Genomic DNA, 26,680 nt, shown 5'->3' with positions numbered 1-26,680 from the left:
GCCTCTCCCTTTGCCCAGCAGCTCATCTGCTGTACGAACCCACACAGTTGCGCCGCCAGGTTAGTCTCCAACCGTTCGAGCACCGTGCACGTCAAACCTAAGCAGAGCCCTTGCGCTGATCTCCAGCCGCCAAATCTGAGTCGGAGCTTCCCCAGCCACGCCGTCAAACCTGTTTTCACCGCAAATCTGTTCCACTTTTGTTTTTGGGTCATTGTTCAACCGCCATTCAGCCCACATGCACTGTTTAGACATCCATTTTGGCCGAAACCCTTGTTTTGGGTAAGGTTTGGTAATTTGGTGGGTTTCTTTGCAAAATCCTAAATACCCTTTGATTTTTGGTTAGTTTTGATTAAAAAAAACCATTATATTTGGTCCATATATTCGGATTGTAGCGGAGTTTGAAGATTCGAAGCGTGTTGAGCGAGGTTGCAAAGGTTTGACCTTGGTAGATTTTGGTGAGTTTTAGTACCTTGGCCCCTTCTTGGATTAAGGGTAATCGTTGAAGCCCTTGTTATTAAACTTTGGTTTTGATGTATTTTCAGGTTGGGCAAACAAATCGAGCTTTGGAATTGACTTCGAGCCAAGCCACAACTTTGGTAAGTTTAATTTGGGGACCTTATGTAATTTGTTTAAATTCAATTAGACCCCAAAGAATAAGTTGGAAGCATTGGATTTATTGTGTTTGGGCCAGGGGTGCTAAATTAAAAATTGTAATTTATGTTATAGGAGGGATTATGGTTTTCCAAAAGTGTTCAATGCTTGGATTAACGGCCTAGCTTGAGTTCTAGGGAGTCGAGTTGTTACAAAAAGGGACAATAAGATGGTCAGTCGCTATCATTGATAGAAGCTAGCATATCAATGATAGCATGTTATCGGTGATAAAGAGCTATCACTAATAGCATGATATCAATGAGATCATTGATAACATGATATCAGTGAGATTGCTGTTAGCATCTTATTAGTGATGTTATCAGTGAAATAAACTATTACTGATAACTACGATATGAGTGATATTAGTGATATCAATGATAGCGTTTAAGTGTCTATATATTGAGTTTCTTTGAAAGTTCATAACTAGTTATAGAAGTCTATCATTGCTAGCTTTAAATGTTAATATTTCAAGGTTAATTCTAATTTATGAAAGTCTATTAGTGATATCGACTGATAGTTGCTATTAGTGATAGCCATGATAGAAAATTATTAGTGATAGTTACTGTGTTATTTTTTCAAAGTTGATAGTCATTTATGAAACTCTATTAGTAATAACCACTATTAGTTTTCCATCACTGATATAGCTCAATCTTTCAAAGTTGTTGGTTTTCTTTCAATGTTGATAACTACTTATAAAAGTATCATTGATAGCCATTAATGACCTTAATTGTTAATATTTCAAGGTTGATTCCAATTGATAAAACTGTATCAATGATAGCCATTGATAACTGATAGCAAATTAAAAGCTAATATTTCATGATCGTATTAATATTTCTCAAATTGAAAGCTGACACTTATAGCAACTATCAATGATAGTAATTGATAGCAGTTATTAGTGATAACTTTCAATTTGAAAAAATCGGAAAGAAGCGAGCAAAATGGTGACTAGACGTGGGTTTTTAATCTTTTACTATATTTTGTTCTATATGTGCAATTATTTTAATACGGTTAGTCCAAAAAAAAAAAAATCCCTACAGTTGTATAAGGAACACCGATCCTCGTGGGCCTATTTGGAAATGGTAGAAGGGTTCATTGGGCTTTAGAGGACGAACATTTCGTTCGCATTCGCCATACCGGGCCAGCAATTCCGCCACGGAAGTGAAGCAACAACGCAATTTCGGTTGGAAACTTGGAATTCTCCGATTCACCTCCGGTTGGCTTCTGATAATCTCCGATGGAGCATGGAGAAACCAATAATAATGTTCATGTTACGGTTCAAAATTCCCCACAACCGCCGCCGCTGGAGGAGCAGGAACTACAACAACTGACAGAACCACTACCGAAATCATTCCAAGAAGATGAACAAGATGAAGAGTTACGTAAACTTCTGATTCCCGATGTTAGGGATCTTCCGCTCGCGCCTCCCTCCGCCGTCGAGACCAATTTCGTCTCGTATTTCGCTCCCGGCACGTTCACTGTCGCCATATCTTTTTCAAATTCATAATGGATGTTTTATTGCTCTAACTAAACCCTAAACCCTTCTATTACTCTGACTAATTGGTCATCTGATTTCCAGATTTTATAAAGGAAGGTCATGATCAGTACGTTTACCGCCACGCTAACGGGTAAAATTTTGGTATCTCTTTTAGTTTATCCGAGGAACAATTTCCTGCTCATTGTATTTACTATTTTGCCTTGTTTTTCTTATTCTAGATTGTGTGTGATCGGCTTGGCTGCTACGCATATTGCATTCAAAGACAGTGGCGGGGTCACAGCCGTTGATTTCAATGTAGGGAAATCCGATCGCAGCAGCTTTAAAGTCACTGGCAAACGCAAGAAGGTATAGAAATGGTAAACGCGGACTTGCTAACTGGTTTGCGTTACTAGTGTTGTGATTTAGCGCATGTCTGGAAGTGATTATGAAACAGTTAAATATTTAAAAATCACTTTTGTTAAGTTGAAACTTACTTCAAAATATTCCTTTGACCACTGAAAACTAATTTAATATTTGATTTACACTTCTAAATGTCATTTTCATATCATCGAAATCGATTTTGAGTGAATAAAAGTATGTTGGAGAGATTTTGAGATTGACGAGAGTGATTTTAATCATTATGTTTGGAGATTTTGAGATTGACAAGAGTGATTTTAATCATTTCAGAATCACTCCTAGAAACTGACATATATACATTGTGATATAACCTCGCTTACTGTTAAGGTGCTGATTTAGCCTGTGTGAGTTATGTTGCCTTTGGATTTTATGAAAGTATCATCACTAGATAGAAGGTTATGTCAATTTCCTATATGATTATTTGTGAATTATATCATAATTCATCATATCACAGACAGTATATGTTTTAGAACCAGCCTTGTCTCGTGGAGTTCTTTTGTCATAATGGAGGTTGCTTTTCAGTAGAATTTTGATGTACCATAAAAGAAATGGCATCCGGAGGTTTTACATATATGATAGCCAAACTTCTTCTAAAATTATTTTTACAATTTTTTACACCTCAAACTTCGAATTCTAACTCCTGTCCTGTTTGTGAATCTGGATACTGGGATTTTATTTTCTGTGCTGAAGTCACTAGTGTTATTTTGCAGAATGCGCAATTCTTTGAGCCCAATTCTGCTCTATGTAAAGTCTGCACCAAAGATGCCTCTTATATTGTCAGGTTGGAACTTTATGCTTTTCATCAATTTCGGATAATGACGTGCCCGTTAGCTTCTCTTCAATCGTAACTCAGATCTTTTATACTATTGTTAGGTGTTCTGTTAAAGGTTCCCTATTGGAAGTAAATGATCGCTTAATGAAGCAGCCAGAGTTGCTCAATACTGTGGTGAGGATGACCTTTTAATTTAACGGCCATTTGGGATTTTAGAATATTAATTGCTGATACTGTAGTTTGCGAAAGTGTGGTTGTTCCGCATTCCTGTGAGCATGCTACATTACCAATATGATAGGAATGATATTAGAGGGATAGTAAGAGTATATTAGTAATTAGTTAAGTAGTTTGTTAGGGAAGTTTGGTGAGTAAATTAGAGGTTGAGTGTGGTCTCAAGATTGAGAGGGTCCTCGAGTATACTCGGATTCTTTCACGATATTTGTTTTAAAGATTTAAAGCTCACATATGGAAGATAATGCTGATATAGTAGCAGATTTACTGTATTAGATTGGCTGAATGAAATTTTACAGTGTTACTTCCCTATAGTGTGTGGATAGATGAGTTCCCTTCTTAGACTTTTCCATTTTATTGCACTAACACAGACACAAAAAGCGACTGCTGTTGAAATTTCCAACTAATGCTCAATTGGCAAGTTTCCCACGAGCTTTTAGAGGAAGATTGATTTTCTTTTTATTATTGTCACGATGATTATATTATATGAAATTATATGAATGCAAATAAGGAGGGAAAAATTTATGTCCTCCTTTCTTATTTATAACTTTATGCTATGAAAACAAGATTGGGTCAGTCAGTCATCTTTAGTGTTGTTTTTCAATTCACTTACCTCAAGGGGGAAAAAATAAAAACAAGATTCTGAAATGTTCAAATGATGAGTATTTATATTATTACAGGCTCACAGAGAAGGGTACATTGCTATTGTTATGCCAAAAGCAGCAGATTGGCTGAAAGTGAAGGAGTCATTGCTGAGCCTTGAAGAATACAAAAGATTGAGAGAGCTTAACTGAGTCATTCATCCGCATACAGAAACAAGTAAGTCATAGATTTCTTCAATTGATGCTTCCTCCATCTGTTCTTTTTAACCCGCTAGGTTCATCTCGCAGCATATTTTAACCGACTGCTGAGTGATAATAATTCACCCAATTCTGGTAAGCTTGAGAACTATATATTTACCTCGCCTGGCATTATGTGATTTAATACGACTTATCAGGTATAGTAAGTTTAAATCATATTTTCATCTTTGAACTTTCAATCCTTATGTCTTCAAGTTTTGGTAGTTGAACTTTATAAGAAGTCTTTGGTCCTTGCTACTTAATTTCAGCACTTAAGTTAGCAAAAGTCTCATACGGCATCATCATCATGTAGCCTTATATTCAAGATTTTTATTAGATATAGTATAAAACTTTGACTAAAATGACCAAAATAAAGTGTTTTATGAAAGTTTGAGGACTAAAATAAGATATTTGATTCATAGTACAAGGGTTAAAACAGAATATAAAATAAGAAAGTTGATGAAATATGATAAAACTTAAACCAGTTGTTAACATTCATTTTTTTAAAGTATGTATTCTTAATTTCTGACGATGTACAATTAGTAGATTAGAGTATGCCCATACTTTTCTTCCCCCTCTTTTTTTGAGACAAAGCATGAGGTTCCTCTACTCTGAAGTAGGTGAAATCTCTTGTTTTGGATGAAAATAACAAGCAATTGTTAAGAGAGCAGCTCATTGCAAGGGTTAATTAGAATACTTGGATAGTTTTGAAAACTATTTAGAAAAAAAGGCTACGTTTGCAATAAATTAGGAAAAGGGTGCAATAGTTGTCTTCTGTATTGATCTCCAAATTTGTGCTACTAACTTCTTGACGTTGAATGGTTTAACTTTTTTTACTTATATAAGTAAATTGCATTAGAGGCAATAAGATATTACCATTATTTTTATCCCACCTGGGTTCAAGACCAATGCCCGGACTTTATTTTTTTTCTTTTTATTCTTTTACTTTTTTTTTTTTTAAAATGTCAATCTTAAATATTAATAATTATACCACTTTGCTATAAGAACAAAAAAAACTCAAAAAAAAAAAAAAAAAAAAGAGGAATAGTTATTTTTTTTGTAAATAATAAAAGAATTACATGTGTTAGTTTAGTATTTAAATTATAATTTAACTATCTTTCTAAGTAAGTTACAACGGAACTAGTTTAAATTAAATAAGAATTACTCATAATGTTACATATAAAAAAAAAATATTAAATGGCTTATATATTAACGCTATAATAATATTAAGACAAGTAAAATAACTGTGGACAATTGAAAGGTTATTGTATTTTTACTATTATGAAATTCTTAATATGATTAAAATTATACAAAAATAATAAATAAAAACCAACTTTATCCATTATTTTTTTCTAGTTGTATTGTCTTTTATTTGACAAATAATTAATAAAATTTTTTAAAATAAAGTTTTTTTTTTTAAAAAAACCACAATTATTAAAGAAAACTATAACTAATATATTGATACACTTTATCATTTTTATATAATAATATTATTATTAAAATTGATTTTTTTAGTATAAGTTAAAACTATAATCTAAATACTTAATAATAAATATTTTATATTTTATACTTAAACAAATATTTTTCTTTATAGAAGGAATATAATGTTAATTAAAATGTCAAGAGCTTTAATTCTACGACTCCACATGTTAAACCAAACCTTTTAAAATTAAAATAGTTATTATCTTAATATTTAAAATATATTTTAAAAATGATGTGCAAATTATAGTTTTTTTTTTTTTACTTATAATAAAGTGATAATTATTAATATTTAAGATTGACATTTTAAAAAATAATAATGTAAAAAAAAAAAAAAGGAAAATCGGGTGTTGGTCTTGCTCAGGTCAGATAAAAAATAAGGAAATTTGAAATGAGTGATAAATCCAAAATGCATAATTAAAGGTGACATATGGAGAATTGTAAATACGACAAAATTCTCAAATTTAAATTTTTATTTAATTTTGGATTCCAATTTTGTCCATTTAGTAAACTCACATTTTTTAGTATATCAGATAATTAATATACCAAATTTAAAGTATGTCACTATATTCTCTCATTGATTTGTATATTTTTTGTATTTTTTATATACTCACTTTAATTTTTGTGTTTGCTACATTTTTTTATCCTTTTTTTCTTTTTAAAATAATGTTGTTTCTTTCCTTTTTAAGTACAAATATACAATAAATCTGGGAGATTTAACCTAAAACTCATTAACATTCCGTTTAGTATACTCATTTTGAAATTTTTGGCGTGTTTGGAATAATTAGAGAATTTTTTTAAAAAAATCATTTCTATGATTTTTTTTAAAACACTCATATAACTAGTCATTTTCAAAAGTATATCATATGTCTATCAATAATGTATCAAGTATATCAAGCATATATTAATATTGTATCAAGTGTATCAGATGTATCAAGTATATCACGTGAACTGAAATTTGAGCTCCAGGGTTAATTTTTTAAACTTATTTAATTAAATCTGCAAGAAGTCCTAAAAATAATGGCAACACCCTTACCACCATTCCAAGCTGGCATATTATTGCCACAAGCACCAAGTTTATTTATAAAAGTAAAAAACGTTAACGGTTAAACCGTTAAACCTCAACTCTAAGCAAACTTCTGTTAGTTTTATTTTGTGGTGATACAGATTTTGAGGTGAAGAGATTCAATTCATAAAAGATAAAAATATTGCACATTTTTCCTAATTTATTTCAAAAGTACCTTGTTTTCGTTTTCGTAAATAGTTTTAAAAACTACTCGTGAGACTACATTTTTTTTTCTTTTTAATAGGATTTTCAAAATCAACTTTGATTATTTGAACAAGGAAATATCATTTCAAACTCTTGCTTGAACTTGTAAAACTAGGGTCTAGGGGTGTTCATTTTCAAACTCTCCTTTGAACTTGTAAAACTAGGGCCTAGGGGCATTCATTTTTCCCATGGTGATGGGTCATGTCGGGATCTTTCCCTATCGGGACAAGAAATGCTTGTGTAGAGGGTGAATGCAAGAGAGTGGGATTTTTCTTTCGGCATACTTCTCCTTTATCTTGCATCTTTCTTTAATTGGATTGAAAGATCCAACTCCTTAGAATAGTCTGAGGTCATGAGTTGCGTCTGATCCACTAATCTAAGAGGTAGTCTTTTTCGGTAGTAAGCATAGAAAAAAGAAAAGTCAACTCAATAGATTGAATAACCTGAAACATAGCTGCAACTACTTGGTCTTACTTAACGAAGGGGAGAGGAATGCATATAGTAATTTTTCATCTTTGAGAGTGATTTTGAGATGGTAGAGAATCACTTTTGTCATCCTTAAAATCATTTTGAAACACAACTTTAATCACTCAAAATTAACTCAATGTTTAATTTTACACTTCTAAACGTACTTTTTTTTATACTAATAAACTTGATTTTAAATTATTAAAAGCATTTTTCGAGTGATTATGACCCTTTTAAAAACTACTTCCGACATACTAATATTTGAGAATATGTTATAATGTTTATGTTATAATGTTCAAATTATCATTATTATTTTTAATGACTTTTGAATGGTATGGTTGAAAAGTTGTTTATTTTGGATAATTATCTTCGATAAGCATATGGAATGCTATTTTGTTTTATCAGGATGTTCAAGAATTTCAAGAATAAAGAAAAAAACCCAAAGGGAGAATAGTCATTCCTATGTTGGGTGAAGCCTATTTGTTTGGAGGTTTATATGAAACTTCAAATTCTTTGCAAAACATTTTCTCACCAAATGAACATTGAACTCTTTGATTTGCTATATATAAAAGAAAGTATCATTTTCTTTGGAAGATTCAAATATTTGAAAGCATCATTTTCTTCGAAAGATTTTGATATTTGAAAGTATCCTTTTCTTCTGAAGATTCAAATATTTGACCTTTTGGTTAGGAATGAGGTTAGAGAATTATGCTTACTTTGGCAAAATTATATAAATTTATATTGTTTAGAAACAAAGAAAAAAGAAAAGGAAAAAAAATAGCAATTTCATTTTTAATCAATTTCTGTTTTTTTTTTTTTTTTTTTTTTTTTTTTTTTTTTTTTTTTTTTTAAATAACGCATTAAGAATAAAAAAAATAATATCAGAAAAATGTTAAGGAAGAAATCAAGGTACAATCCTAAATTTTGAGGACATTAAATAAAATTTAAAACTAATAATTACATCAATTCAGAACCTTCATCATTTATAATTATTTCACTAAAGCTAAGTCAAAATCACCTAAATAAGATTATAATTCTCTCAAAATTTGACCAATGTAATAAAAAAAAATTATCACTTAATTCTTTTTAAGTAAATAAAGAAAAATAGAAGAATATAAAAAGATGAAAAGATGAAAACCACACTTGTTAATGAAAACTAAAAGTTTTCTCTATTACTATGTTAATCGACATTTAAAGAAGTCGTATGTGCGTGAATGCCGTATATTAAAGATTTTAAAACAGATTTCTAACAAATTATCTGAATTAATTCATTAAAAAAAATCTCAATATTATGTTAATTGAAACCAAACTCCATTCATTATTAACATATCATATTTACAAGATACTTTTTAGTATTATTTATTAATATATCATATTTTTATCTTATTTTATTCACATTTTATATTATATATTGTCCATCAAAATATATTTTCTTATATTATTTAATTAAAAGTAAAATTACAAATGTTGAAGTTAATTAATAATAAAAATGATTAAGTGTTAGATTATAATTAGTATAACGTCATTAAATACATCAACTAACTAATTTAAATTATAAATCATTCAATCTTCAAATATTTATAATTAAAATTATTATTGATTCATAATTAATTAATTTTTTATTGATATATTGAATATTCTTTATTCTTTAAATTATTAATCTATTACAATCATAATAAGATTTTCATGTTTAATTTCATAAATTAAACACAAACACAATTTTTGTTCACAAAATTATGATAATATTTTCATGTACAATCAAACACAATCATTTTTTATTCTCATATATCTTATTTCTAAATATCTTATTCTTAGACATCTATACCAAATAGTCCTTAGGGTATTGATATATAATGATAGGTTGAAAATATTTATTGACCAAAAAAAGGTTATTCAAAAAGTGGAAATGCCCCAAACCTAACCATCCTATCAGGAAATATTGTCTCCGGAGAAGATTGTTGGGCATTCAATGTAACGTTAAAAAACTTTAGGACCACCAAATTAAATAATAATTACATTTTAAATCTGGATTCTTACAACCATATAATGGCACACCTTAAAAACATCACACAAAACAACTCTGGTTAAATAAATAATAATAATTAAAGAAGGAGAGACAGAAACCATAATCTTTCAATTATTATTTTTAACTGATATTAAGGTCCAACTATTTGGTTTTTTTGTTTTCGTTTTTTAAAATTAGGTTTATTTTATCTACATTTCTTATAATGATGTGCATTTTCTAAAGTACAATGGTTGAATTCTTAACCAATTTTTTTTTTAAAAAAACTTTTTGAAAACTATTTTTTTTTAGTTTTCAAAATTTGGCTGGTTTTTTAAACCATTGGTGAAATTTAGATAACAAAGGAATAAATTTGAAGGTAGATGTAGTGTTCATGAGCTTAATTTTAAAAAATAAAAACAAAAGGCAAAATGGTTATCAAACATGTCCTAAAAATTAAATGGGTAGATATTTTTTTTAATTTATTTAAGAAAAAGAAAAAAAACCTATGACATTGGACATGGGGCACATTGTTTGAATATGGACCATTTCCATTCTGATTTGATTGTATTTAAAGTAGATGATTTATTGAATGAAATGTAAATTTATTTTATGGACTTAACACTCTGGGAAAATTCTGTTCATAACTTGATTTTAAACTTTATTTTCTTTAAATAAATACACATTTTAATTTTGTGATTTTTGACACTATATTAGATAACTATGAAATTTCATCCTCAAATCAATTGGTGATGAAAAGAGTAACTTACGTATTTTATAAAGATTCTAAGATCTCATCTTTTCGATATAGAATTCTCACATTTTTTCTTCCTTGGAAAAACACAATGAATCTACTCTACTTTTGAAAATAGAATTATTCAAACAAGCAAGTGAAGACAAGTAACATAAAGGTTGTTAATATTGAAAAATAACAAGTACATAATATAACATTAGTCAATCTGATAACCATTGATGCAACAAATGGTCGTAAACATAAGATCCAAATGGAACAAATTTTGGTGTAAATAATTGGGTTTGGTTTATGCAATGTCAATGATAATTCGGTATCATACATCGTTTTTTAGAAGGTGTTTCATTACATGGTTGATGTCTTGTAGCTTAGTCATTTCAATATTACTTGACAATGAGAGTGAGATTCTCTCAAAATTAAAAACAACCGAAAATAAGAACAACTCATATCGTCTGTCATATTTTTGAGACGGGATCCTCACTTTTTGTTTTTTGTTTTTTTTTCCCCTTATACGATAAAAGACAAAATCTGATCAAACAAAAACTTAACTGTTTGAAAATAGAATTGCTCAAACAAACAAGTGAAGGCCTTGAAAAGCAGCACATAAGCTCTTAACATTGAAAAAGGAACAAATACACAATGTAACACAACTGCCAACCTCTGTTATAACCATTAGATGATGCAACAAATGATCATAAACATCAAATCCAAATGGATCAAATTGTGTGATTAAAGTTTGGATTTGTTTTGGGCAATGTCAATGACAAATCGGTATCGAACATCGCTTTTGATAAGGCGTTCCATGGCATGGTTGATGTCTTGTGGTTCAATCACTTCAATATCACTTGTAATGTTGTGCTTTCCACACAAATCCATCATCTCTTGTGTCTCTTGTATTCCACCTATTATGCTTCCCTTCACTGTCCTCTTCCCTGCCAATTTTCAAGGGTTTTTTAAACCTCAATTTTCTCTCTTTCATATGATGTATGTAATTAACATCAAACACAAATTCTATACTAGTTCTACATGATTTTATTACTTTATATATTAATCTTGTTATTATCAATATAGACTAAGAATCCATCACATAAAAGTCCATTCAATTCAAGCATTATCATTCTCTCCAAAAAAAGAAAAAAAAAAGATTTAATCCTACCTTAAATAAAAGGTTAAATTACATGAATAATTCTTGAATTTTGAAGTTTGTGTCTATTTGATCCATAAATTTTTTTAAAAAAAGTCTAATTAGATCCTAAACTTGTAATTTTATCTTCAGTATGTTTCTAAACTTTAGAAAATGTCAAATATGTCCTTAAGCTTTCATTTATGTGTCCAATAAATCCTTGATTTTTTTTTCTAATAGTTCCTTAATCCATTTGATATATATTTTTAAAATTCATGGACTTAATCGACTAAAAATTAAAAATTTAGGTGTCATTATATACAATCCAAATTTGTATTTAATGGAAAAATTAATTTTTAAAAAGTTTTAATAATATACTAGAGACATATAAGATACAAAATTAAATTAAAATCAAGAATCTTTTAGATACTTTTGAAAGATCAAAGGGTACATAGACACAAATTTCAAAATTTTGGGATTAAAACTTATAATTTGACCAAAAAGAAAAGAGCAATACTTGAGTACGTTCCAAGAATACATCACTCTCATTTGAAATAGCTCAAAAAAGAGTTAAGAAGAATTTAAACCGTTAAAATATGATTTGACAAGTTAATGAGATACGTAAAGATAGGTATAATCCCTTAAAGAAAAGTAGAACCTTATAAAATATATATAAGAAGAAAAGTAAATTGGAGCTAAAGTAAATATAACCGAACTGTTATCAGGTATCTACGATGACTTCGAGTTTATTCGTTCAATACCCCACACCCCATATATGGTTAAAAAAAAAAATTAAGTTTGAAACTATTTAGTATAACTTATTTAAGTATTGAAACTTGAGTTGACCGTTGAATCCAAGAGTAGAAGGGCTGGAATTTTGGAATACCAAATATTAAAGGAAAAGAAGGCAATTGGATGGGCTTTTCTGGAGCTCCCACAATGGACAATGTCCCATTCACTTTTAGCAGTTCCAAAATTGGTCCAATGCAATGCTGAGCCGACACTGTGTCGATTACAAAATCAAGCGTCCTCTTATAACTCTGTCACTCACAACAAACAAACAAACAAAACCCATAAATTATTTTATCTTCACAATCGTTCATCACTGCAAGAATCATCAAATTCAAGAACACAAAAAAAAAACCTGCATTTGCTGAGGATCTTTACTGGCTATGAACTCGTCAGCCCCAAGCCGTTCTTTAGCTTCTTGTTCCTTTGAAGCAGAGGTGCTGATCACAGTCACATGATGCCCAAACGCCTTCGCAAATTTCACTGCTATGTGCCCCAGCCCTCCAAGCCCCACCACTCCCACTTTCTTCCTCGCCGAATCGATCAAACCCAGGTCTTTCATCGGCGTGAACACTGTTATTCCGGCGCACAGCAACGGGGCCGCTGCGTCCATTGGTAGGCTCTCCGGTATGTGCACAACGTATCTATATAGATGTATGTTTTTTTTTCATTCAGAGATTTTCACGAACACCTTATCTACGAGAAAAATGGGTTGTGGTTATATGTACAATGAACTCACCTTTGATCTGAAACAAACATCTTGGAGTATCCGCCGTAAGTTATGCTTCCATCCCAGAAGATTCCGTTGTATGTAAACTGCAAATTTTCGCAGTAGTTTTCTTGGGAATCTTGGCAGAATTCACAGTTCAAACACGAAGCCGCTATACAACCAACCCCCACTTTGTCCCCTATTTTGAACTTCTTCACGTTGCTTCCTACTTTCGTGATTACCCCTGTCATCTCATGCCTGAAGAGGAAGTAACAACATGGAGAATATCAGAATATGAGTTGTTTGATCTTTTTAGATCTAAATTTTCATTATATTCAAAAGGTTAAGTGGCTGTGTTATAGTTAATTCAATCTTTCACTCATGGGCAGATCTAGGAATAATGGAGGTAAAGATTTTGCTCTTCCTTAAGAAATGACATTAATAAACTGAAAGGCTAGCAAGTTCGAAGTAGTAGACGAAATGTTTGAGAAAATGACAGAGAAGAAAAAGCAGAGGGTGTACTATAGTACCCGGGAACAACGGGATACATGGTGATACCCCACTCGTTTTTGGCGTAGTGAACATCGGTATGGCATATTCCACAGTACAAAATATCTATGGTCACGTCCTCGGGGCCGTTTTCTCTGGAGAAATCGATCAGATTAGACATCCATTGAAAAAACAAACAGAAACAGAGATCAGAAAAAAGAAGGCTCTGTTCACGCACCTGCGTTTGAAAGTATATGGAGTGATCTTGCCGGAAGAATCATGGGCTGCCCAACCGGAGACTGTCTGGGTATGATTCAGCGTAGTCTGAGCCATTGAAAGCGAACAAGAGAGAGAGAAAGAGAGAGAGAATTGGAAATGGTGGTTGAAGATGAAGTGATGAAGATGAAACAGAGAGTTCCCTGCGTATTTAAAGCGGTCCAGTGACAACCACGAAGTTGGCAAGAAAATAAGTGTGAAATTTACCTAAACTTTAAGATATCTCAAAATGTCTTTTTTTTTTTTTTTTTTTTTCATTCTTAAGAAATTTTAAAATCATTTTTCTTTTTCATTCTTAAGAAATTTTAAAATCTTTCATATATATATATATATATTAAAAAAAAAATCTATTACAGAGCTAGACCTCAACGAAGACGTGGACGACCTCGACGACAACAAGCAAATTTGGCTGGACCAAATTGACGACGGAAGCAGTTGGGGGCGTTCAGCTATAGATCTAGGCGGGACTGAAGCGATGGAAGCGACGGAAGCATACAGCTACAGATCTGGGCATGACTGAAGCAACGGAAGCGGTTGGGGGCATTCGGCTACAAATCTGGGCGGGGCTGAAGACTCGTGAATGACGTGCATAGCTGGGCGGCTACCGTGGCTGAGCAGATGGCGAGGGACCTGAGCAGACGACGAAGGAGAGAGGGCTGGTGCGACTGAGCAAACGACAGAATGAAAAACTCAATAACAGCGACGCGAACGGGGGCGAGGGGAGAATGAAGGCTGACGACGGCTAGGGCTCTCGAGCGCACGAAAGAAGAAAAAAAAATTGGGGGAAGGGGAAGGTCGTGAGTGAGATGGTGAAGGAGGAGAGAAAGAGTTTTTAATTTGAGAGAGGGAAATGAAAATGGGAGAGGGAAATATCATTTTATTTGATAATTTTGGTAGGAGGGAAACCAAATTTGAGAGGGAAATAAAAATGGGAGAGGAAAACAAAAAATAAAGTCTCTACACGATCGCTGAGTAAAGTAAAGGAGGAGAGAAAGAATTTTTAATTTGAGAGGGAAATGAAAAATAAAGTCTCTACACGATCACTGAGTAAAAAATAAAGTCTCTACATGATCGCTTAGCTCTGCTACACGATCGCTGAGTAACACTAGATGATCACAAACATCCCGCGATCGCTTACCCTGAACTACATGATCGTTTACAAAACATTACACGATCACTTACCAATTTCTATACGATCGCCTACCAAAAGCTACACGATCGCTGAGTAACACTAGACGATCGCCCACAAACACCCCGCGATCGCTTACCCGGAACTACACAATCGCTTACAAAACATTACACGACTGCTTACCAGTTTCTATACAATCGCCTACCAAATGTTATACGATCACCTACCAAATGCTACACAATCGCTGAGCTCTGCTACACGATCGCTGAGTAACATTAGATGATCACCCACAAACACCCCACGATCGCTTATCTGAAACTATACGATCGCTTACAAAACATTACACGATCGCTTACCAGTTTCTATACAATCGCCTACCAAATGCTACGATCGTTGAGTAACACTAGAGGATCGCCCACAAACACCCTGCGATCGCTTACCCGGAACTACAAGATCGCTTACCAGTTTCTATATGGTCCCCTACCAAATGTTACAGATCGCCTACCAAATGCTACACGATCACTTAGCTCGGCTACACGATCGCTTAGTAGAAGTAGATGATGAGCGACATATAATTGGAGGCCTATCAAATATCCGAAATGTTCCATTAATCTCCCATTTTTTAACCCTTTTACTTGACACGAAAAAAATGTCAAGTAAGAGCTTATTATACTTAATACGTGAAAAGTGTCAAGTAATACTTTATATTACTTGACACGAAAATCGTGTCAAGTAAAGGTTCGCATGAAAATATCCGAAATATTCCGTCATCAAGTAAAGGTTTGCATGAAAATATCCGAAATATTCTGTCAATCTTCGATTTTTTAACCCTTTTACTTGACACGAAAATCGTGTCAAGTAAAGGTTCGCGTGAAAATATCTGAAATATTTTGTCAATCTCCACTTTTTTAACCCTTTTACTTGACATTTTTTGTCCAAAATCATATTACTTGACGTTTTTTCCACAGAAACGTCAAGTAATTAAAAACTACAAGTGTCAAGTAATGTAGATTTTGTAGTAGTATATTGATTTAATTGTGTACATGAGTATGATTTGAATTTGTATTTTTCTTTATTTTTTTTTTTGGAGAAGATAGGGATGTCATCTTTAAATAAATTATGTAAATTTAATAGTTAATGATGTGAAATTTTAAGGTGGTTCATCACACAGAACACAAATATTAAATAAGATGTCCTAACAATCATAGAGACAACAAGTAAATGACAAACAACGAATCAAGAGAAGAAACACTCAGAGTTTGATAACCTGATTCAGTAATATACCACCTACATCTGGGAGGCAGTGTGCTCGAAAAAGATAATTCATTAATATGAAAAAAACCAAACGTTTACAACGTTGTACTTATTTGTAAAATATTGACGATTATAGTGACACACGTAGAGCCTAACTTATTTGATCACCTAGACTCCTCTAGATGTGAGACTCTTTCTTAATAGAACTTAGTCTCAACCTAAGTATGTGAGGATTAGTGAATAGGCACCTAGGCTCCCTCTAAGTGTATGCGACTCCCTCTCACCATGGGACATCTTCATCGTTAGTAGAAGATGGAAGGACAATGTTTGGTATATGTTGGTTGACCTTGAAATAGTTTGTAGTTAAACGTAAGAGGGACTAGAGTAGGACTGAAAGATTCATCAGAGGGAATCAACTCTAGTTTCTGAAACAACGATATTCCACAAATGTGGTGGGGATAAACAATAGGCAACTTGAGAACTTGAGACCTTGTATGACGCTTCAGCTGATTAATGACAAAGACACCATAATCAAATGGAGCAGACTTCCCTATCTGGTACAATAAGGTTGCCAAAGCCAATGAAAGACCAGAGTGATGCGATGATGGACATAAATTAGCAACTCCAATATGAAACATGATCGCATATTTAACACTTACTTCATCAATATCTAATTGACTAGTTTTTGGCCACATCATTTTCACACCTCGTTGATTCCAGCATAAGATCATTCATAGAAGTTCACAATTCTATAATATTAGGTGGCATAGTCCTATCAAGATATGTATTTATCACATTAGCAGAAAAAACAAAGCTATGTCCATGCACATGAACTCGACGATAATCAAAAGAACTTGACAGTTCTCTTGTCAAAGTTCTGAGAGAGATTCAGTATAAATTCTCGAACTAACTTAGGGTAATAAGGATAAAGGTTTGAAAGTGTTATGACAAGATCAAATTTCACAAGTAACTCCATGACCTCTAAACTGTCTTGAGCTCAATCTGGCAATTATTTCTCAACAAAAATTTTACATTTCACCAAATTGTGAAATAATAATTTGACATGTGGTAAATTGTTTTTATTCCTTTTCTGAAATACTATAATAATTTTTTGATGTGAGTGATGAAAATGGATGCATAAATATGGGTACATCTTAGAATATATCTAAGTATTATCTTTTTGCAATTTGCCCAATAAGTATTAATTTAAAAGTTTTAATATATACCTTTTGTTTCTTTAATTTCTCTATTTATTTTTGTTTGAAGCTTGCCAGCTTTTATAACTACCGAATAAAACATGTAATAAACAAAATTAAACGTTAAACAATTGGCAATCATGGATGGAAGATTTATTTAATCAACGAGTAGGGATCATAATTTTCTTAGAAAATCCAATTATTAAACTAATCTCACATTTCCCATGTATAATAATGAGGCCATTTTCAAATTTAAGCTCGGTCAATGCATGTGTTAGCATGAATCAAAATAAAATTTAAACTTGGGGGAAAATCCAAAACATAACATGAGTTTTTTTTTTTTTTTTTTTTTTTTTTTTTTTTTAAATATTGGTTTAAATAGTATAGACATTGTTAGCAAAAAGTTTATTTTTTGAAAAGTTAATTTGGTCAATTAATTCAAAATTAAAAAATCGAAACGATCAATTTGGCTAGAAATAGACTTAATTTTGCTGTGGTACAAGGCTAAGGAATAGTCCAAAAGCATGTTTATTTTTTGAATATTGGTAGGAATAAATTATAAGTCGATTATTATTTATTAATAGTAAATTACAAAGAAATGGGGGATGGATATGAATATTAATTTATGGGTATGAACATAAATAGTTTGTTGGGGGTAATTTAGTCAATTTAGGGGTTTTGGTAGGTAAATTGGTGTCGACTGTCCAAATCCAGTGCCTTCAGGCTTTATTGAAGAAAAAGAAAGAAATTGAAAGACGTTGAGGGAGGGCTTGAAAGGTCAATTCACACTTATTTTCCAGTGAATTAGCCAATTTGACAAAAATAAGAAAGTGAGAGCGCATTGACCGGAAGCAGTCTCGTGGGGTTTGAACTTGAAGACACGGAGTATTCAGAACGACGTCGGACGGAGAGAGAGGATCTTGAAAACGAAACGGGTGGACCACATGTCGTTTTGTATGGGTCCGTATAACTTTGTTTAGATCCGAATCTTGGACGAGTTGTGTACCTAAAATACATGTAAGCGTTGGAGACCAACTCTTCCAAATATTTTGGATGTGTTTACAATCTCAAATAATATGAAGCCAAATTTTCAAAGCTTTTTGACAGAGAAAGTAAGGGCTGCATTACAATTTTTTTTGGGGAAAAGATTTGTCATTGTGGGAAGGGCTATGCTGCGTGCACACTACAATTTTTCTTCTTTCTTTTTCTTTTTGAAGGGACGTTGAGATTCCACGACTAATGCCACATGTCTCTAACGAGATGTTTCATCGACGAAGAAGCCTTAAGAGCCTTACCTTGAGCTAGCTTATAACCACGTTTAACGAAATGTAATATAACTTTAACTTTTCGAAATAAATGATATTGAGAGGGAGAACGAGAGAAATGAGTGCTTGGAATTAACTCAATCCTCCTTCCAAATAAAGGTTTCATCCCAGTGTTGTTGGATATTAAGCAAAGGTTTAGGAGGTGAGAGCTAGGATCTTGAATCTATTCTCAGGGTAGCTATTCATCAACATAAACCTACTTTTATTCAGGGCACATTTAGAGCGTTGCCTCCTAAATTGGAGGATTGTGACATAATGGTTTATTGGTTTGATCCTTTGTGTAATTTTTCTCTCTTGTTTCTACATTTCATTCTTTTCGATTTGTTATTTTTCATTATATAGTATCAGAACGTTCAGATTTTTTGTTTTGTGTTTGAGTTTAAATACTTGGTGAAGATGAACGGTGGAAACAACATTTGTGTAGACAAACTTACTGGTGATAATTATAACTATTGGAGGCTATGTATGAAAGCGTTTCTTCAAGGACAAGATTTGTGGGATCTTGTTTCCGATGATGATTTAATTTCAAAAGATACTCCGGAATGTTGAGGCACGAAGGAAGTGGAAGGTCAAGTATGGAAAAACCTTATTTGCTTTGTAAACTTCTATTAGCAAGGAGTATATAGAGCATGTTGGTGATGAGAATTTTCCAAAGAAAGTGCGAGACACACTTGAAAGGTTGTTCACTCAAAAGAACAAACAAGATTGTAGTATTTAGAAAACAAACTTGCCGGAACAACTCAATGTAAGTTTTCAGTCTCAGAATATTTTCTGAAAATCAAGACTTTGTATTTTGAAATTTCAGATTGGACAAAGAGAAGCCTATTAATGATACTCGTTTGCTTCGTTCTCTTATTCGTGGACTGCAAAAGGAGTTTATATAATTTATTTCTTCAATACGAGATTGGGTAAATCAACATTTTACCATTGAGTTGGAGAATTTTCTCTCAAATCAAGAAGCATTGATGAAACAAATGTTTGGCAACAACAAACAATCTCATCTCGAGGTGGAAGCTATTCTTTATGCAAAAGACAAGGGAAGAGGCAATTATTCTTCCAAACGTCCTTCAAATGATAGCAATGATTCCAATGTTGAAAGGCAGTCCATGGGCAAATTGAAGGGATGTTTTAGATGTGGCAAGCCAGGACACGTCAAACATGATTGTCGGGTGAAGGTGATATGTCATCGTTGTGGAAAATCAGATCATATTAGACCAAATTGTTGTGTGGATCTCAAAAAAGCATAAGCAAATGTTGTACAAGAAAGTAACAAATTTGAGTAAATTAAATGAGAACAATGCTTATCAATTGAAGCTACTGATCAACCCATTAATTTGCATGCTAATGTTTCTATAGATTACAATACATATTGGATTGTTGATTCCGATTGTTCTCACCATACAACTGGAAATGTTTCTCTTCTCTGATGTATGTGCTCACTAAGGAGGAAGAGTATTATATATATATAATATTATGGACGATTTTTCTCTTTTCACTTGGGTGTTTTTTTTGGAAACTAAAATGAGTCCAAGTTTATCCAGTTCAAAAAGCAAGTGAAGAAAAAAATTATGTTTCCTATAAAGTGTCTTCGCACAGATAATGAGGGAGAATATATGTTTGACCAGTTTTAAAATTACTGCAAAGAGCATGGGATTCAACGCCAAATGACGTGTCTTGACACTCCACAATAGAATGGAGTTGCTCAACGTAAATCAACACATCTTACCTCTATGTGCTTGTCTTGGCTGCATGTAAAGAATCTAACAAGGGAGTTATAGGTAGTAGCTATTCAGTTAGCTTGTCATGTCATAAATCGCTTACCTCCATGGGCAAGATCGGATCTATCTCCTTTTGAGGTACTATATCATCAGAAAACCAATGTGGGTTATCTTCAAGTTTTTAGGTCAATTTGTTGTATTCATGTTTCAAAGAGTAAACATACTAAATTAGACCCAAAGGCAAAAAGTTGTATTTTTGTTAGATATGATACTCACATGAAATGATAGAGATGTATGGATCCAAAGACGAGAGAAGTTTTTGTTTATTGAGATGTGGGGTTTGACGAAGTTTTATCATACCAAATGGATGCAAATCCAAAGAAAGAAGACACTGTTGACGTGTCACCTTTCTTTACTAATGACATGTCGAATGAGAATGATATTAATGTTAATCCTGGAGAAATTGTTGAGGCAAATGAAGATACTAAAGTTGTTGCTCGTAGGTGTTCTAGGACGAAAACATGACCTAATTATTTATCTAATTATAAGGTACAGTTATAATGAAGCAAAAAGCATTCTTGAAGGGAAGAAGCAATGAAGGAGGAAATCTTGGTTCTTAGCAATAATGACACGTGGAAACTTGTTCCAAAGCCAAAGAATGTCGAGTTGGTTACTTGTAAATGGGTATACAAGTTAAAGAAAAAGCTTAATGGTACTATTGATAGGTATAAAGCTCGTCTTGTAGCTCGTATTTTTTCACAACAGTATGGTCTAGACTATGAAGAGACATTCAGTCCTGTTACTAAAATGATAACCATTCGGACAATTATTTCATTAGAGCTTGCAAAGATTGGAAATTGTGGCAGTTAGATGTGAAAAATGCTTTCCTTTATGGAGAGTTGGATCGAGACATTTTCATGGAACGACCTCATGGTTTTGTTTCTAAGAAGTTTTCAAATTTTGTGTGTCAACTCAAGAAGGTTTGGTATGGTCTTAAGCAAGCTCCTCGTGCTTGGTATGATAAGATTGCTCAGTATCTTGAGTTTTGTGAGTTTAGATCATCAAATACATATTCAAGTCTATTTGTCAAAAAGATAATTTCAGGATGTACAATGCTACTACTCTATGTTGGTAACGTGATCATGGTAGGTGATGACAAAGTTGAAATTAATAATCTTCGAGATGCTTTGTCTATTCGTTTTAAAATGAAAAATTTGGATGAAGCAAGATGTTTTCTTGGTTTGGAGGTTGAAAAGTCAGATGGATACTTTGTCTCACAAAAAGTATGCAGCGAGTTTATTTTATCGTTATGACATGAATTAGTCAAAACCAATGGTTACTCCCATGGAGTAATCCTTGAAGTTGATTAAGGAAGAAAGAAAACGATTGGCTGATGCAACACCTTTCCAACAACTTGTTGATAGTTTAATTTATTTAACTATCAAATCCTTGAAGTTGATTAAGGAAGAAAGAAAACGATTGGCTGATGCAACACCTTTCCAACAACTTGTTGGTAGTTTAATTTATTTAACTATCACAAGGTCGGACATTTCTTATTCTGTTGGTGCTGTTGCTCAGTTTATGGATAAACCATGTGAAGCTTATTTAATTGCAGCAAAGAAGATTCTATGATATGTGAAGGCCACCTTATGTTTTGGCTGGTACAAAACGAGTGCATCTTTTGTTTTAAGTGGTTTTGTTGATGCAGATTGGGCTGGTAACATAAATGACAGATGTTCCACAATAGGAGACTATTTCAATACTAGTTCGGGAGTTATTTCATGGTGCAGTAAGAAGCAATCCTCTGTTGTTCTTTCAAGTTATGAAGTAGAATATGTAACAACTACTATGGCTACCCAAGATTGTATTTGACTGAAAAGGCTTGTGGGAGAATTATCTTCCAATTTAAATTATCCAGTTTCCATTTTTTTTTTGATAATGAAAGTGAAATCAAGCTTGTAGGAAATCCACTGTTTCATGCTCGTACAAAACACATTGAAATACATTTTCACTTTGTTTGAGAGGAAGTCTTGACGCAAGATATTCGATTGGAGAAGATACGTTCCAAGGAAAAAGTTGCTGATATATTTACCAAGACTCTTGGTAAAGTCAAGTTTGGAGAATTCAAGAGCGCACTTGGTATTGTTGATCATTTGGTTACACTAAGAGGGAGTGTTAAAAATTAGTGCAAATTTATTTTGTAAGTTATTAATTAAATTATTTTTCTTTAATTGAAGTTAATGACTTTTATTTAGGGTAGTGCCTCATAAATTGGAGGATAGTTGCATAATGGTTTAGTGGTTTGATTAAGGATCTTTTCTAGGTTAGTGGTAGAAAATTAAGAATAATGCATTAGTGGATAATTTTTTTAATTCCGTTTTCTTCTATTTGTTATTTTTCGTTACAATTGTCAACTCTCCACCTTCTCCCTTGAGTTTTATACTATATAACTTTTAAGCTTGTGTTTTATGGACGATTAAAAATTTAAAAGTATTTACTAGACTTGTGTTTTCTGAAAAACAAGTGCCCAATAATTAATTTTCTAAATCTTCAACTTTTGTGTTTACTATATCTCACAAAATTTAAAATTTATGTCTAATGCATTGTGATTGACCTCTTACGACATTTTAAAAAAAATTACGTACTTACGAGATAAAAAAATTATAATTTTATTAGACACAAATAAAATTGAAATTGAATTGTTCATATAATAAATTCCTTGGTTTTAAAAAAATGTTGATATATCAATGTCTTATTATACACATAAATAAAAATGCGTGTAATCATGAAAATGAACATGGAGAGAATTAATAGACACTTATATAAGTTTAAAAACTTATTAGAAACAAACTTGAATAGGTTTAAAACATATAATATCATCCAAGCTAGAAAACAAGTTACTTTCTAAAATAAAATTGTATTTGTTGATGTCAAAATTTAGATAGGTGAATTGATTTGACCTCAAGGTGATAATAACAGTAAATTTGTATTTTGGGGGAGGAAGATCATATGCAAGTTAGCAAGAACTGTACAATGATTTGGTGTAGACCATGCACACTCTGATGTTTAGGTTATGATGTTTGAAGATTCGTCATAGAATTAGATTGCTAGTGGAGAGTTCACTTACCTCCTTTATTTCATTCTTTTCTTATTTATAGACTTAAGAGGTCAAGTCCTTCTCTCCTTGAGACTTCTCCCTAGATCTCTGGATGTCCTCTTTTTTTCTAGGGCTACACTCTGTGAAGTAGGTTTGATTCAGACAGTTCGGCCCTAATCGAGGTTGAGATCGATTGGCTGAATAGCATTCGGTCAAATCGGTCCACATTTCATGGCCCATGGGTGCTCATATCGTGCATGCAATGCATGATATAATGAGCTCGACCTGAGGCCTTAGCCGATGCTGACCAGGCTGACTTGGCTTTGAAGGGATTGGAATTCCCACAGAGGAAGTAAAGGAATGCCTTATGTCTCAAAATTCATTATACATAACTTGAAGTTACATAGACGACAGAAACAAGATAAGAAAAACTTTTCCTAAGCATGCTTCTTCTATAAAATTAAAGAGGAAAGGAAAATTGAAATTAACCCTTGAAGAACAAAACCTTCACATTTCTTTTCCAGTGAAAGATTACGAATCGATCTCCTCTATTTCTCCCGTTTATAGTAACACGAACACAGCAACAAGGTAAAATCTCGAAGGTCAAAATGAGGACACCACCACAAGAACTTCCTCATTATTCTCTAAGAGAGAATCACAGAGAGTGTGTTGGCTTCTGTAGATTAATTTTGGTGTAAAGAGAGTAATAGTTTTTTTTCTTGAGAGAAGATAATATAAGGGAAGTAGAAAGATGATGATCTAAGAAGTTTCTGCTTTGAGATCAATATCACATATATATCCAAAAACTCAAACTTTCTTAAATTTTATGAGAGATGGAAGTTAATTAAATAACTCCACAAATAAATCCAAGGAGTTATAATTTTGAATTCAAATTTCAAAATTAAATTAAACCAATTTAATATAATTAAATCTAAACTATGTTATATCTTATATAATATAATTAAATAACATGTAGTTTATTATTCTCTCATATAACCTATAGTATTAATATGAATAAATTTTAACCTATAGTTTTTATATGAATCGTATTCATATAGTTAATATTTGAATGATATCCAAATATTTATTCATCTCATTTAAACTTTATAATATAGTGTATCAACAAACATTATATTAATTGTATCGCATACAATTAATTTCTTTAATTATTTTGAATAATTCAAATTAATTCAAAATGAATTTAATTCTTATTAATTCTTATTGAGCTAATAAGAAGACCTTATGGACCTACAGATTGAAGATCCAATTATAAGAGATTAATTAATTAAATTCTTTAATTAAATTAATCAACCTTCATTAACTGTCGATCACTCCACTAAAGACCGACAACTGCATTATTCTCCCTGTAGATATATATTTATGTGTCCATTGGATATAACCAATCAACAGTGTGTTGACTCTTCACAAATTTCTCGTATGTACAGTTATGTCAAATTATCGTTTTATCCCTATAACTACATCTAACTCCTTAAGTACCACCGATCTCTTTATTGAACAATTAGTTAAGTCTAACTATAACTGAACTCCTCTTGGGCCAGGAGAAGATTTGGCACCACATTGTTAAAGATCCGAAATCAACCCTTAAGGAAGCAATTTATCTACTTACCCTAACAACGAGAATGAGTGAATTCCTTCTTGTTCCCAACTCCCCACTCAGACGAATCCCAAAATGGTAGGCATATTGAGTCGATAAACCTGGCTACTCTCACCCATGCAGATCAAAAGACCACCCTCATAGGCAGGAGTTCACAACTCAATCAAGATTAAGGACAAGTCATCATAGTCATCTTGGTGATATGTAAGTCTCTTCTAGTAATGGTGTTACAAAGAGAGACTATTCATTTCGTGGTCCAGTCTTATACAAACTCTTTGTATAAGATACCTCCGCTCATATGTCTCCATATGAATGATCAGGATCAGATCATTTGTAACACTTTAGAACAATTTTAACAATTATAAAGCAGACCATATCTGTAATATCACTAGGATAAGTCAGGTTATTACTTAAACATGCTCTACCTGTATGTCTTCACATATATGTTTAAGCTTCATAGAATATCCTTGGATCTTAGTTTATTAGTTTTGGATTAATGCAACTAAATGTCAAATAACATAACAACTTATTTTATTAAATAAATAATTCATTTGTACAAACACAGTTTACAAACTACAAGACCACGAGATTTAGGACATCAATTCCAACAGCCTTTGGGCCAAGTTAGCTTTCTTCCTTTGACCCATTTCATCTTTTTGGTACAATGGCTTGTCATCTTATGATTGTTTTCTTGGCCTAATAGTTTCTCTCTTTTCCATTATGTTGTTTTTACCCTTTAGTCTCAAAATTAACCAGTATTAAAAAACAATGAACTTTTACAAACGTAACTATTTAGTTCATGAATTTTAATATGTAACATTTTCGGTTAATGTTTTATGAAAATCTTGTAACTATTTAGTCCATTGAACTTTAATATGTAACAATTTAATCTTTCTACTTTCAAATTTACATCAATTTAGTCTATATACTACAAATCCTATCAAGTTTAACTTAAAATTTTATTTCGTACAATTTAGTCTTGGTAGTCTTTAATCCTAAATATATTCACTTTATTGATTGATTTACATAGGCAAGAAATCTCGCTAGATTTCAATAAATTTTTACATTTTGTAAAATACAATACCGTGACTTCTTTGTTTTATTTTTCCATCAAATTTTTTAGTATGGTAAAGTTCATTATTGTTGGGCATGCTAAAACACTTTCACACTTTATTTAACATAATTTTAACAAAACAAAAGAAAAAGTAAAGTAAGTAAGAAAATGTTTAGCATGTCAAACCTCATTAATTAGTTATTAAAGTGACAATAATTAATGCCTCCCAAATTATGTACATGTTGAATTTCATGATTTGAAATCATATGAGAACTACTATATAATAATTATAAACATAATAATATGAACTGTGATTCAAATCGATTATCCCACTTATTGTACTAAAAATATATAATAATGAGAAATGACGTTATTGTAATAGGGCAAACGACAAAGAGAACGTACTATAATTTTTTCTTTCTTTCTTTCTTTAAGCACGTCATAATAATTATTTGTAGGTATGTCTTTTCCCCTAGGTAATAGCTAAAAAAGAGAGATATATCAATATTTTATAATACTTTGTTTGGAAAAGATAAATATGAAACTTAAAATTGT

The 26,680-nt window shown here is 32.0% G+C and overlaps 2 protein-coding genes and 1 long non-coding RNA gene across 5 annotated transcripts; 2 read left to right on the top strand and 1 right to left on the bottom strand.

The window, feature by feature from the left end:
• Window positions 1–184: 184 nt before the first annotated feature.
• On the top strand, window positions 185–8,199 carry LOC120084416 (Single hybrid motif superfamily protein). 3 transcript variants are annotated; one of them, XM_039040192.2, is made up of 9 exons: window positions 185–279; window positions 393–455; window positions 543–596; window positions 1,689–2,117; window positions 2,228–2,276; window positions 2,365–2,491; window positions 3,253–3,323; window positions 3,416–3,488; window positions 4,226–4,647. In XM_039040192.2, exons 4-9 carry the CDS (start codon window positions 1,886–1,888, stop codon window positions 4,337–4,339), a joined length of 666 nt encoding a protein of 221 aa, XP_038896120.1. In that variant the 5' UTR covers window positions 185–279; window positions 393–455; window positions 543–596; window positions 1,689–1,885; the 3' UTR covers window positions 4,340–4,647. The 3 variants fall into 3 exon arrangements, with proteins under 3 accessions (XP_038896120.1, XP_090173183.1, XP_090173182.1); XM_090317057.1 differs by lacking the exons at window positions 185–279; window positions 393–455; window positions 543–596 and adding an exon at window positions 8,004–8,199 and having other exon boundaries at window positions 4,226–4,364; XM_090317056.1 differs by lacking the exons at window positions 185–279; window positions 393–455; window positions 543–596 and having other exon boundaries at window positions 4,226–4,364; window positions 4,436–4,647.
• Window positions 8,200–10,932: 2,733 nt separating this feature from the next.
• On the bottom strand, window positions 10,933–13,837 carry LOC120087207 (putative cinnamyl alcohol dehydrogenase 6). The gene is made up of 6 exons (XM_039044117.2): window positions 13,700–13,837; window positions 13,503–13,616; window positions 13,003–13,230; window positions 12,619–12,907; window positions 12,361–12,514; window positions 10,933–11,283 (listed from the first exon to the last, which is right to left on the bottom strand). Exons 1-6 carry the CDS (start codon window positions 13,792–13,794, stop codon window positions 11,081–11,083), a joined length of 1,083 nt encoding a protein of 360 aa, XP_038900045.1. The 5' UTR covers window positions 13,795–13,837; the 3' UTR covers window positions 10,933–11,080.
• LOC150034031 (uncharacterized) lies at window positions 13,794–14,796 on the top strand. The gene is made up of 2 exons (XR_016531702.1): window positions 13,794–13,931; window positions 14,094–14,796. It is a non-coding gene; the product is annotated as an uncharacterized LOC150034031 (long non-coding RNA).
• Window positions 14,797–26,680: the final 11,884 nt, after the last annotated feature.

This window comes from Benincasa hispida, chromosome 9 (genome assembly GCF_027475165.1).
Source record: "Benincasa hispida cultivar pf3 chromosome 9, pf3_genome.v1.1, whole genome shotgun sequence".
Taxonomy (NCBI): Eukaryota; Viridiplantae; Streptophyta; class Magnoliopsida; order Cucurbitales; family Cucurbitaceae; genus Benincasa; species Benincasa hispida.
This window is presented reverse-complemented; position numbering and strand designations above follow the sequence as displayed.

Excerpts from the sequence above, each read along its gene's own strand:
- LOC120084416 (XM_090317057.1), top strand. The coding sequence starts at position 1,886 with ATGGAGCATGGAGAAACCAATAATAATGTTCATGTTACGGTTCAAAAT. Across the intron at positions 2,118-2,227 it reads CGTCTCGTATTTCGCTCCCG|ATTTTATAAAGGAAGGTCAT; the intron begins GCACGTTCACTG and ends TCTGATTTCCAG. Across the intron at positions 2,492-3,252 it reads TCACTGGCAAACGCAAGAAG|AATGCGCAATTCTTTGAGCC; the intron begins GTATAGAAATGG and ends GTTATTTTGCAG.
- LOC120087207 (XM_039044117.2), bottom strand. The coding sequence starts at position 13,794 with ATGGCTCAGACTACGCTGAATCATACCCAGACAGTCTCCGGTTGGGCA. Across the intron at positions 13,617-13,699 it reads CCATATACTTTCAAACGCAG|AGAAAACGGCCCCGAGGACG; the intron begins GTGCGTGAACAG and ends CGATTTCTCCAG. Across the intron at positions 11,284-12,360 it reads TTCTTTTCCTTTAATATTTG|GGAAGAGGACAGTGAAGGGA; the intron begins GTATTCCAAAAT and ends GAAAATTGGCAG.